Source organism: Misgurnus anguillicaudatus, chromosome 18 (assembly GCF_027580225.2).
Source record: "Misgurnus anguillicaudatus chromosome 18, ASM2758022v2, whole genome shotgun sequence".
In the NCBI taxonomy this organism is placed as follows: domain Eukaryota; kingdom Metazoa; phylum Chordata; class Actinopteri; order Cypriniformes; family Cobitidae; genus Misgurnus; species Misgurnus anguillicaudatus.
The window spans coordinates 7,633,539-7,646,753 of NC_073354.2; the positions used below are offsets into that span (position 1 = coordinate 7,633,539).

General features: G+C 36.4%; 1 protein-coding gene across 1 annotated transcript in view; it reads right to left on the reverse strand.

Moving 5' to 3' along the window:
* Positions 1 to 4,888, reverse strand: part of kcnk2b (potassium channel, subfamily K, member 2b) — a 29,578-nt gene extending 24,690 nt beyond the window's left edge. The window contains exons 1-2 of the mRNA XM_073855713.1: positions 4,687 to 4,888; positions 2,674 to 2,984 (exon numbers count right to left, since the gene is read on the reverse strand). Coding sequence (XP_073711814.1) covers positions 2,674 to 2,984; position 4,687 — 312 coding nt within the window. The 5' untranslated portion in view covers positions 4,688 to 4,888. The remainder of the gene's footprint in view (positions 1 to 2,673; positions 2,985 to 4,686) is intronic.
* Positions 4,889 to 13,215: the final 8,327 nt, after the last annotated feature.

A 13,215-nucleotide genomic window follows, 5' to 3' on the forward strand; every position in this document is an offset into this window, starting at 1 on the left:
ATATTGAAGATACCAAGATATTATTTTCACAGAATGTTCTTTACAATATATAGAATGATTATATGTAGAAAACTGTAAAACACAAAAACATTAGCTGGGTTTTTACCAGAGGTGTCAAGTAAGGAAGTACAAATACTTTGTTCCCCTACCTAAGTAGAAATTTTGGGTATCTGTACTGCCCTACAAAGGCTAAGTGCAGTAACTAACACTGAAACTGAGAAAAATGCCCATTTACACCAGCCAGTCAAATATGTTACTGCAATTTTGACACACATGTTTTTCTGAAATGGGACAAAATTGAACCAAGAAGAGACTTTGTCACAAGACACATCAGATCTCACAAAGCCCATTTCATCCCTTAACTCAATTTTGACCAAATGCGTAGTTACTGCACTTCGGCTTTGTTGGGCAGTATACTTTACTGGCGTAATTATTTTTTAGCCAACTTTTTACTTCTACTCCTTACATTTTTACACAATTATCTCTACTTTCTACTCCTTACATTTTAAAAATAGCCTTGTTACTGCTATTTTATTTCAGCTTGTTATTATTCTGGCTTGTCATCGTTCAAAAAGATGAAAAGTATAAACATAATACCATTCTGACACCCTATTGGTTTGTATGCGCTTCATCGCACTTGCACATGACACAAATCACGTCACACTCCAGCAAGGAAACACATAGCCAGTGTTGGGGTCGTTACTCAAAAAATACTATTTCTTAAAGTGATTATTTCTCCACTACTGGCTCATTTATCAAAGGGGCGCTTTCTCTTCATCCTTTGCGAATTTAAGGACCAGTTCGGTATTTTACACTTAAGCCCTGTTTTCAGATTGTTTATGATGAAATAGAACGGTTTTGACTGAAATTTGGAGATATGATGCTGGCCTGAGAATTTTCGATTTCTGTTGTATCACCCCACCACCTCTACAATGGCTGCATAGGTGCACTGGAACAATCCTTGCTAAAATGCATTAAACTTTAGTTTACAAAGACGTGAAACTCACTGAGTGGTCAGGGGTGTTCACTGATATGTTCACACAAAAAACGCTGCAAAAGATGCTTTCCAACAGGTGTTTTAGCATTCGTTGTAAACTTGTGGACCTATTTTTCCAAACGCCTCACACCCGTATATTCTTCCGCTGAGAGCTTGAATAATAGACACTCCAGCCCAGTTGGTGGCGATAATCCGCTTTTGCCAATTGCAAGAATACAAACACAGTTCCTGGCACGGAGTAATACCGTACCTCACAGCATATTTAATACAAGTCAATGGAGTTGGACAAAAACTACGATAATACCTGTTGGAAAGCATAATTTGCAGCGATTTTTGTGTGAGCATATTCAATTCAATTTCAATTTAATTTTATTTATATAGCGCTTTTCACAATTGTTAATTGTTGCAAGCAGCTTTACATGAGTAAATGTGAGAACACAGAAAATCAATAGATAATATAAGAAGTAGAATATTGCGGCTAAGGATAAACCGTACAAGTGAGCGTAGTAATAATGTAACGTATACAGTAAAGTGCTTAAGTTAAGCCAAAGTTGGCTGATAAGTGAACACCCCTGACCACTCAGTAAGTTTCACGTCTTTGTAACCGAAAGTTTAATGCATTTTAGGAAGGATTGTTCCAGTGCAACGGTGTTTCAACGGTGGTGCTTTCCTTTAAGTAAAAAGCTTGAGTTGATACTTAAAGTCTTTTCAACCCTAGTATCTAAACTTCTACCTGAGTAACGATGAATGGGAATACTTTTGACACCAGTGGTTTTTATAGGCAGGAAAGTGACTTAAACCAGAACAATATGTCACCCTGTGACATATTGTTCTGGTTTAAGCCACTTTCCTGCCGTGTTTACATCTCTGCAAAACTAATAATTAAAATACAACTAACCACAACTGCCTACATTTACTTTTGTGTATTATATAACCAAGTAAACTATAAGACAATGTTTCTGGCCCTACTAGATATGGGCTAGTGCAGTGGTTCTCAACGTGGGGGGGCATAGTTTAATATTTAATATGTCCCATAATTAAATTTCTGACCTTGAGCAAAAATCACCAGTAAGCATTAAGGTTTGTGGTGTGAACCAAAGATATTGATTGAAACAAGATTGAGCACCCAGACATTGCATATGGATGCTCTGTACCGCCTTCCAGTCAAAAGAACCAATCATTAATCAATAAAGACTGATGATTCTCTGGGGAGGGGCTCTATACAGAGTCACATGAGGCGCTTGACAGGTTTGAGACCACTGGGATAGTGTAACCTTGTGATTAAATATCTGGCCTGGTACCTGAAATGTTATGGGTTCAAATCATAAAGCTCCTAATCACTGGACCTGAGGACATTCCATAGACTAAAAACTGTATGAGATGTTATAGGGAGAAATTTTGTTTCTTTGAAATTTGGTTTAACTTTCTCAAATGTTTTTGCTTCATATAAAAGGTAATAAATCCAGTTTTCATCACACAGCTGTGTAAATTGTCAAGTACAAAGAGTTTTTTTTTCTTAGGTAAAGCAGTATAAACCACACTTCCATTATAAGCTGACATGACGTCAAAATAATTATAGATGTATATAAATAAACAATTATAGATATTTTCTACAAAAATTGTCAGAATATATTGTGTCAGTATATTGTGTTATGAAGTAGAAGTTGTTGTCTCACCTTCACTAAATATTCCAGGTCTGATGAGTTGACACAGGGATGATCCAAGAGGAACTGCAGTTTTTCTGCCAGTATGGACAGTTTTTGGGATGTTTCGTATGGCTGTTCCAGCTCTTTAAACACAGTCGCTCCGAGAATCAAATAGAGCACCACCAGCAGAAAGACGGTCAGCACAGTTTTCCAGCGCATGACGCTCACATGAGGCTCATAGTCCTCTGATGTGTTCAACACCACGGGCTTGGTTGAGAATGACAGCCGTGGTTTGGAGTTGTGAGCGGCTGTTTTAGGATCAAGAAGATCAGGAGCAGCCACTGAAAAAAAGAAGGAAATATTTGCGTTAACAACTTCTTAGTGGGCTAGTTAACTTGCAGCCTTTGGGCCAAATGCGGCCCTCCAATCAATTTTATCCAGCCCGCTGGTCATGGTTACATTTACCTTTCCATTGTACATGACAAAGGACGGCTGATAAACCAGAAGGAGAGTTGGAAATGGGCTGCGTGGTGTTCCAACCATCTGCGGGTGCGTAATTATGGGATCCAATTTGAGCTTTGGATACATAAAAAATAAACTTGTGCGACTACACCGCATGTGATCCGCAGATGGGAAGTAATTTCAGTGTGTTCCAATCAAAACACTGTGTGCAAGGTGAAAACTATTAATAAAATTTTGTTTAACTTTATCAGTAACACTTGAAACCTTAAAAAATGACTGATTACTATGATAAATAAATTGTTCAAAAAAAAAAGTATAAATATATTGGTAGATTAAAGGCTCTTGCGCTAAAATGAGCTTCTCTCCGTAACAGATTTATGATAAACTGACATTTTAATACGACTGTCAATAGCGGGCGAACTCTGACAGTTGTGTCCGAATGTAGAGTACACTGGCACTTATTACTTTAGCATATTAAAAAAGAAACAGGAAGTGCAATCTTGGTCACTAGGAGAAAATTTGCTATATGTTGTGAATACTTTAAATGTAAAAATGTATGAATGTTAAACAGTTATAACCAAAAGAAGTTTAAGAGCTCTGCATTACAGTTAGTGCTTTACAAAAAGTGTGTTTTTTGTGCAATGTTCATAGTTGAGCTCTTTCAATGTTAAACTAGTAAAAAAGAAAATATGAATATTTCAGTAATTAAAAGGCAAAATACTGGATACAAGATGTGTGCATCTTTTTTGAAAATGCATGTATTTTAATATAAGACCTATAACGAAAAGTAACAAAAATAACATAAGTTATAACATATAATAATAATAACATATATACAGGTAAAAGTAAAAAGTATATAAAAGGTTAAAATGGGGGTAAAAATTTGGCCTGCATCATATTTACAATTTTTAAATTTTGGCCCTTGAAGAAGAGTAGTTTAAGACTCCTGATATAGGCTATCACTTTGCAAAACCTGAAATGTAAATGTAATACATTCATACGTGTCAAAAGTCAATTTCAGTGTTTCTTTCTCCAGAATTCTTTCTCCAAAGTGCTAGATGTCCATAAGCAATGTGATGGTACAATAACAGGCAGCACACACCATATACAGTATGATATGTTACAATACGATATATTACTGTATAATAACTATATTTTACTGTATAATATATGTTACGATAGAAAATGATATTTAAAATATATGATATGATGTGCATGTGTATTTAAAATTACACAGGCATCTGAACATTTAAATAATTTATAAATGATTTCAGTAAACCAGTGTTTATGTTCTGCTTTAGTTTCCAGAGAGAACACGAGCTTTAAATCTTCATCTTAATTCCTAAACCAGACTTAATGACTTTACAGAAATCACTCATTTTTTTATTTAAATTTTTATCTATTTATTAACCTTTATTATGCCTAAGGTAAGTTCAGGTAGGCTATGCTGCTGATTATTTTAACATAGTTTTTAACATAGTCTGGTTGAATTTATTTTGAGGACCATATTTCATACTTGATCTAATCAACCCCTCTCTCTCACACACACACACGCGCGCGCCCGCACATTATATAACTCACTTCTTCGCTCAGTATTCCGCGCGTCACCTCGCTCGCGTTACCGTGGGGTCGAGGCGGTTCGGTCGCTGTTCTCCAGGTCCATTTCATCTGGTCCGTCACGAGCTTTGTTCTGCCTCTGTCTGTGTCCTCATAGCAAACGCGCGTGGAAATTGGGAACCAAGCAGATCGCTTCACCTCAAGACGCGCGCAGCTGAATACGTCCAGTGACGCGCCGCGAGCGCGCGCGTGAGGGTGGAGTGTTGTGCTGATTGAAAGCTTGTAGATGATCAATGCTGTCAATCTCAGGTCACTCCACTTAACACAGAGATAATTTACTTGATTTATGACTTACGGTATTCTTTAAGATAATGGTGTAGGTATTAAGAATAAGTATAAGGAGTGTTAAGAGATTTTGGATAAATGTGTGTGTGTCGACCTTGATGGTAAAGCCATATAAACGTCATGTAACGTAAAACAGATGCTTGTGTTAATTTGTTATCATAACTGTAGGGTCAGCGTGTTCTCTACTTCCTTTAATGTGGTGTTTGATCAAATGAAAGTAACCAATAAGAGTTCATCTTAAGAGCTGATGTTTTTAAGAGATGTTTTTATCTTAAGGTAATGTTATAAATTGTGCCTTAAAGGGACAGTTCATACAAAAATTAAAATTCTGTCATCTTTTACCCACTCCGATGTTGTTACAAACCTGTACACATTTATTTCTTCTGATGAACATGAAAGAAGATATTTTGAGGAATGTTTATAACCAAACCAATCATGAGCCCCATTCACTTCCATAGTAGGAAAAAGAATACTATGGAAGTGAATGGGGCTCACTAATTATTCCCGACTTGACATGAAACCTGTTCTAAAGCCGCATTCAGACAGCCAGCGATGTCATCGCTGTGTGTCGCCCGTCTCTTTCAATGAGGCGTTTCTAAATCTGCTTGTCATACTGTAAACAAATGAGTACCATCTACGCCAGTAACTGACGAGAGAAGGATGACGTGAACTCCACAGCTTCGTTCTCATTGGTAGTCGCTCCCGAAATTCGCTCTACATTTGCATAAAGTTAAACTTTTCTTAACTTTCTCACGTCGCTGGACACGCCCATACGGTCGCCAACGGTCACTTTCACTCGTGCCGCCGGAAGTCTCCCGGTTTCCATTGAAATTAATGAGATCGCGTCGCTCTGATACTGCTGGTCGCTGGCTGTCTGAATGGGGGGTAAGTGTATTTTCTTTATTAGCTAATTTTTTTACACAATGTACTGTTTCCTCTGTAAATGCAGTGCCCATAAAAAAACATTCACTGACCTTGATGTTTTATTTTTCCTCTAGTGAATTATCTTCTATCAATTCTATCTATTCTTTGAACAGACAAAACAACACAGTTTCTGTTTTTAGATTGTATTATTCCTTTTGAAGATGAATGTGTCAAGCTGATAAAGTCGAGCTCAATAGGTCAAAGCTTTAGCTAAATTAGTATTATTATTAGTTTTCCTTACAAAACACTCATGCTGGCTGCACTGCTGCTATTCAATGCATATGTGAAGTACATGACTGTAATAAGCACATAATGTTTATAATGCAAATACCAGGTGCACATTTTGACAATTCTGTACCCTGCAAGAACACAATTCACCAAGAATTAAAGAGGTCAAACAAACATTGTATTGATCTTTTGTCATTTTCAGATTAAGATCTTGGTTTAAAATTGCTTCCTTCAATAAGAGAATAAGATAATGCGTCAATAGATGCTCATTACCCAGTTGTGACGATGCGTGTTGGGAAGCATATACAGTAATCATACTAATTCAATAACTGTTAATGCTAAGCACAGCTTTTTATACAGTAAATTCAATCTATAATATACTTCTATAGAATCCATCCTTCAACCTTCACTCTCTCTTTTCTTTATCCAGTTCGCTCAGGATGAAGACTGTGTTAACATTATTATGTTTATTTTGAATGCAATAGATCAAGTTCAGTATTTTTGACATGTGTGTTTCAGACTGGTGCAATAGTTTAATCTACACATCAGTAGAGCAGATCAAGCAATGCAATCTCAGGTCAATTCGTACTTATTTACTAATTCGTATTAATTCATACCACCATACGTTTTTGTAGGATCTGCCTTCGCTCTTGTGCCGTTGAGGTTAGGATGGGTTTTATTATTGTTTTTTAATGGTAATCACACGCTTTAGTATGATTTACTTTTACAATCATTCGGTTACGTTTAGATTAGATTCGTACAGATTCCCTTGAGATCTGACTGGATCAAAATAAAGATTTAGGAAATCTGAGGTATTCTGCCTTCTGTAGAAGGTTCGCTCTCCCCTGGGGTCTTTCATGAAAATTGCCATTTGTACTTTGAATAGAGGAAATCCCCTGTGGCTCCAGGGATCCTTTCAAAGTAACACATGTTAGTCCATGTCTTATAGAGATATTCTTGTGTGAATATTTAAAGAATGACTGTATAAATCTTAGAGAACGCAACACGGACCACAGACATCTAAACAAACCAACAATTGGACATGATAACAAGATATAACCCCAAAAATAACACAATTTGTTAACATGGGAGACGATTTTATCATCGCTTGCGGATATAAGGAAGGAAATTCTGGAGCTGTTTTGATTGCTGTTTTGAGTCAAACATTTTTTAAGCTCTAAACATTTTATACGTTTTTCGCAAGTTGAGATACCTTGATATGTACACGCATTGCATTCAGCTTAACACACAACATTCTTTGGATGATCTGCAAAATCTGTCGCAAAATACTCGTCATAAAAGCTGACCAATCAGATTGTGACCTTAATGCCGAAATGTGGTCCATTTTTATGCAGATCCTAGGGTTTGTACGGTTTAGAAGAGAGCGCGTAGGTCATGTATTCGCCAACAAGCTCACAAATTTCCGTGGAATATTCATAGAATTTTTTGCTCATTTTTCGGTGGCATTCTCATGGATCTCCGAATTTTTCCGTGGCCCTACCACTGACTTTTTTTCCGTGGCATTCTCACGGATTGGTTACTCAACTGTTTTGTCCTATTTTCTTACCCTTGTCGCTTCGGTTTAGGGTCAGATTTACATAAAATGACATCCCCGACTTTAACCCCAATGGCAGGCGACAATTGTTGAAAAGAAAATATAAAAGAATAAATCAGAAAAATAGTATAAACCAATACTTAGGGGCTGTCCACACGGAGACGCATATCACTGTATACGTATAAATTTGTTATCGTATTGCCGTTTCGTCTATTTTCGGCTATTTTTTGAAACAGGGTCCTAAAGTGGATAAATCTGAAATCGACACCCTTGCGGTTTCGTGTGTACAGCCAATCCGTATATTTTGTGAAGCGAAAACGTCATCACATCACGTGTCGGAAGCGTCACACGTAACAGCAACAACAATAACGGCGGACTACGTGATTGTGTTCGTGCTACAGAAGCTACTAAAGCCTACTAGCTTTATTACCGCAAAATGTATTGCTTCTATGCAATTGTGGTGAGCAACAAGCGATAATGGACAACATCATACGTTGGTTATGCGCATGCTCAAAGTCTTCTTCTTCGTGTATAGTGTATATCTGTGGCAGAATTACAGCGCCCCATACTGGTCCGGCATATATACTGCACCGCTTTCAGTCAGTTTCAGTGGTTTCGTGTTTACGGATTATTTTTTTAGAACAAGGAAAAAAATTATAGGATAGGGAATACACCGGCTTCGTGTGGACAAAGCCTTAAAGGAATAGTCTACTCATTTTCAATATTAAAATATGTTATTACCTTAACTAAGAATTGTTGATACATCCCTCTATCATCTGTGTGCGTGCACGTAAGCGCTGGAGCGCGCTGTGACGCTTCGATAGCATTTAGCTAAGCCCCATTCATTCAATTGTACCATTTAGAGATAAAGTTAGAAGTGACCAAACACATCAACGTTTTTCCTATTTAAGACGAGTAGTTATACGAGCAAGTTTGGTGGTACAAAATAAAACGTAGCGCTTTTCTAAGCAGATTTAAAAGAGGAACTATATTTTATGGCGTAATAGCACTTTTGGGTGTACTTCGACTCGCCTGAAAAGTCCGCTCCCCTTCTCACTCTCATAATGGGAGAGGGAGGGTGTTACTGCGCCGAGTTGAAGTACTCCCAAAAGTGCTATTACGCCATAAAATATAGTTCCTCTTTTAAATCCGCTTAGAAAAGCGCTACATTTTATTTTGTACCACCAAACTTGCTCGTATAACTACTCGTCTTAAATAGGAAAAACGTTGATGTGTTTGGTCACTTCTAACTTTATCTCTAAATGGTACCATTGAATGAATGGGGCTAAGCTAAATGCTATCGAAGCGTCGCAGCGCGCTCCAGCGCTTACGTGCATTAACACAGATGATACAGGGATGTATCAACAATTCTTAGTTAAGGTAATAACATATTTTAATATTGAAAATTAGTAGACTATTCCTTTAAAGTGACATACTAACGCAAACACCAAATATAACCCTAAACCGAAGCGACAATGGTTTGAAAATAGAAAAAAGCAGTTGAGTAACCAATCCGTGAGAATGTCACAGAAAAGAAAGTCACAGCCACGGAAAAATTCGGAGATCCGTGAGAATGCCACAGAAAAATGAGCAAAAAATTCTGTGACTATCCTACGGAACTTTATGAGATCATGTTGGGAGAATGTAGTATATAACCCAGAAGATGCATTGCATTTTGTCGCTATACTTGCGTCAAACGTCTGTGTATACATACGAGTCAAAAAAAACTATACTTTACAAGGCTGTGCGATCGACCATGCGCGTACATTGCGTACATGTAAAAAAACAGATGTTACTCCAGCCTTTATCCTTATGCCTTTAGGTTTGGTTCGTTGTTAAAAATTCTAGTGTGAAAAGTGAACCAGGAACAAATATGATTTAAACCAAAAGAACCCAACACAATCTCGTGGCAATTCCTATGTATTTTCATATTCATTTGCACAACCACATTTGTACGTTTTTTGTATGTTTTGTGATATTGGTGTTAGGGGTGGGGTTTCATTATTGTTTTTTCCTAATAATCATACTTTTTTACGATTTACTTAATATGAATTACCCAACTCGTAAAACACGTATGAATTCCCGAGAGATCAGGCTAGAGAACCAAATTACAAATGTAAACACTAGCAAAGACTTATTTTTATTATGCCGAATTTGTTCTTTGTCTAATCATTTTGACTAAGCAAATAATTTACTTGATTTCTTCTGGATGCCTATATGTTCACTTTTTCTTTATTATAAGGAGTCTGTAAATATGGACAGAGTAAGAAAATTACTGAACAATACAAGCAGTCAGCACATCCATCAGTTTCTATAAGTATCTATCAGTCATCTAGCAAATTGCATTTATGTTGATTTAAGCAGGATGACATTGATCCATTGGTTTGAAACGTCTAATTTCTGGAATGAGAATTTTAACGTCAGATTAAACTATTGAATAAAGCCGTTAGCACATAAAGGCAGTGACAAGTAACATTAATAAAGATTGATTTTGTTTACTACAAGATCCTGCAATATTCTCTAACAGATAGTTGAAGAATATACAAAAGTTTTCTTCTTCTTTCATCATGATGATTCATTTGCACTGTATTGATTATCATGCTGTGAGTCTGTTACTCATTACAACACTAACCCACCACTTTTTGTCATTCAGGCCTATTGACATGCCTCTTGAGTTTCACAGGCACACTTGAGATGGAAGATTTTTCACCTGGGTCTCTGTAACTAGGGCAACAGTAAGGTCAACATGTATAGGTTATGGCCACAGTTAGATAAACTCTCACAGATGTTTCTGGATAAAGGCAGTGTTTACTAGACATCCATACATTTCTGGAGAATGCAGAGCCCATCTGTATTGTCTGTCTGGAGCCAGATTGATCTTAACATACTGGTTGAAACCGAAAACCCAAAGTCTGTATACAATATATAGGGAACATATACTACTTGGATGTTCTGGTATGATTGAAGTTGGTACTAGTGGGTAGTTTGAGAACCTTTGCTAGGGCAGGGAGTCTCACAGTAGGGTCCGGGGACCCCTAATGGTTTACAATCCACAGCCAGGAGGTCTGTTTAGAGGTGTCATGCCCATTGAAACTGGGGCACGTGCACTGGTACTGTGTACAAAGATGATAGTTCAAAGTCTAATAATTCTTATACCGTTTATATCCAAATTCACCCCTAGGGGGCGCAAAATCATCACGTGCTCTGACTCTGAGGTCAAATATGATGCAAAAATACGTTACTATGTATATAAATGTATATAAATATGTTGGTAACACTTTACATAAGGTTGTATTTGTTAACAATTAGTTTATGCATTAGCTAAAATTAACTAACAATGAATGATCAATACTTATCAAGCATTTATTAATCTTAGTTCATGTTAATTTCGGCATTTACTAATACATTTATAAAATCAAGCATTTAATATTACTTAACTAACATGAATAACTGTACTGGCATTAACATTAACAAAAACTTAGTATGTTGAAAAACATAGAGATCTGGCTAAATGTTCACTGTTCTTTGTTAGTTAATGCATTTACCAATGTTTACTAATACCACCTTATTGTAAATTATTACCAATATGTTTGGGTAGTTTTGCTTTCAATGCAATTAAATTATACAAATGTTGATTACAGCATTAAGATCTCCTTAAGTTGCATCAAAGCATCTATTCACTGTTTTGCAGTGTTGACATTACAGACAATCCCAGACGTGACTGTTGAGCACATGATTTTCATTAATGTGTAAAATAACAATAAAATCATTTATGAATGCTTCTCTGTCTACTGTATGTAGTCTATAAGAATAGTGTATAAAAAGGTTTTTATGTTTAATGTATTAAGTAAATAAGGTAGCTGTCCACACTATACCCCTTTAAAAAATTCAAAATTGGTGCATGACGCCCCCAGGTCTGTTAAATATATGCTATAATTTATAGAAATGTCCTGTGTTATTAAGAAAAGCATATTTAAATATAGGGACAAATGAATCTGATATATCACAACAACAAATTGTCATAAACCACTCATTTCATTTCACTAACTGGGCAGCATGGAGAAATACTTAAATTCCACAAGCCAACCCCAACCTAATCTAAATTGAGAAAATACAGTACTGTTTTTTGTTTGTTTTTATTGAGGACAGTAATGAAGGTTAAAGCATAAAGCAAGTAACCTTAAACTAGTAATTTTAATGTCAGGTCAAGTCATCTTTTATTGTCATATCTGGGTTTATTTGCCAGTATTGCTACTGTTGGCTTTATAAAAGCTTTAAAGATAACCTAAAAATGGGGCTACATGAAGAAATTGAAGAAAAATGCAATTTGTGATAACATCCTAAAAATACAATATGTCATATGATAATGCTTTAAATTTGTAAAATCAAATTAAATCATAATGCAATTTTTTTGAAAATAATCCCCTCCAAGGCACATATATGATAATAACATTATTCAAGTTGTAATGTGTTTTTGTTTATCATTATAAACAGGTCTGAAGTGCTGTTTTTGTGTGTCTCTTTGCACATTACATTTCTGTCTAACTACTGCTGCTAAAATATTTGTAGAGATATTTAAAAGCATTTTCTTCTGTAATCAGAGCCATATTGTACTGGTCGACACTACTTTGTTTTATTTTATACATACTATAGTGTATTGAATTGTTGTTGTCTTCTGTCTTGCACTGTTTATGCTAGGTGCACACATGTAGCTCATGATCCTGAATTTTTTTGTCTCATTTCCCTCTGTACTGCTGTTATATAGGGTTGGTATGGCTTACCTAGACCAAGACACATGTTTAAGCTGTCTCAAGTGAAGATAACTTGTACTGACAGAACTTCAAATATCCCAGTAGGATTGATTTATCTCAAGATACACACAAGTAATGTCTTTTTCTAAAATATGTTCTTAAAAGATGCTTAAACATCTTATTTTTAACAAAGGTATAGTCTTGGCTTTAGCTTTAGTCTATAAAACTAGGCCTTTGAAAGTTAGGTTTAAAAAATGCACATTAGTTCAATCCCTTCTGAAAAAACAGCATACCAGCAAGACCAGCATATGTTGTGTTTTGGTGCTGGAATGCTGGTGACCACCAGCTAAACAAGCATCAGACCAGCATAATTCCCATGCTGGTCCATGCTGGTTTGATGCTGTTTTTTCAGCAGATATAGCATCTAAGAGTACAAACTGTGTCCCGTCACCTTTAGGGGCTACCTGGCTGCCCCCAAAAAGTTTGAGAACCTCTGGTTTAGATGGTTCATGACTGATTAATGTCTTTTACAATGCATTTCATTTCTTTGCTGTCAAATACAAACGGAAACAAAAAATATATTGGGATGTGGTACATTTGTTTTTTGGCCATGAGCACACAATGAGCACTCATATGCTACAGGAGTACACAGACTCACACCAACGTGATCTCTCTCTCTCTCTCTCTCTCTCTCTCTCTCTCTCTCTCTCTCTCTCTCTCTCTCTCTCTCTTTCACACACACACACACAC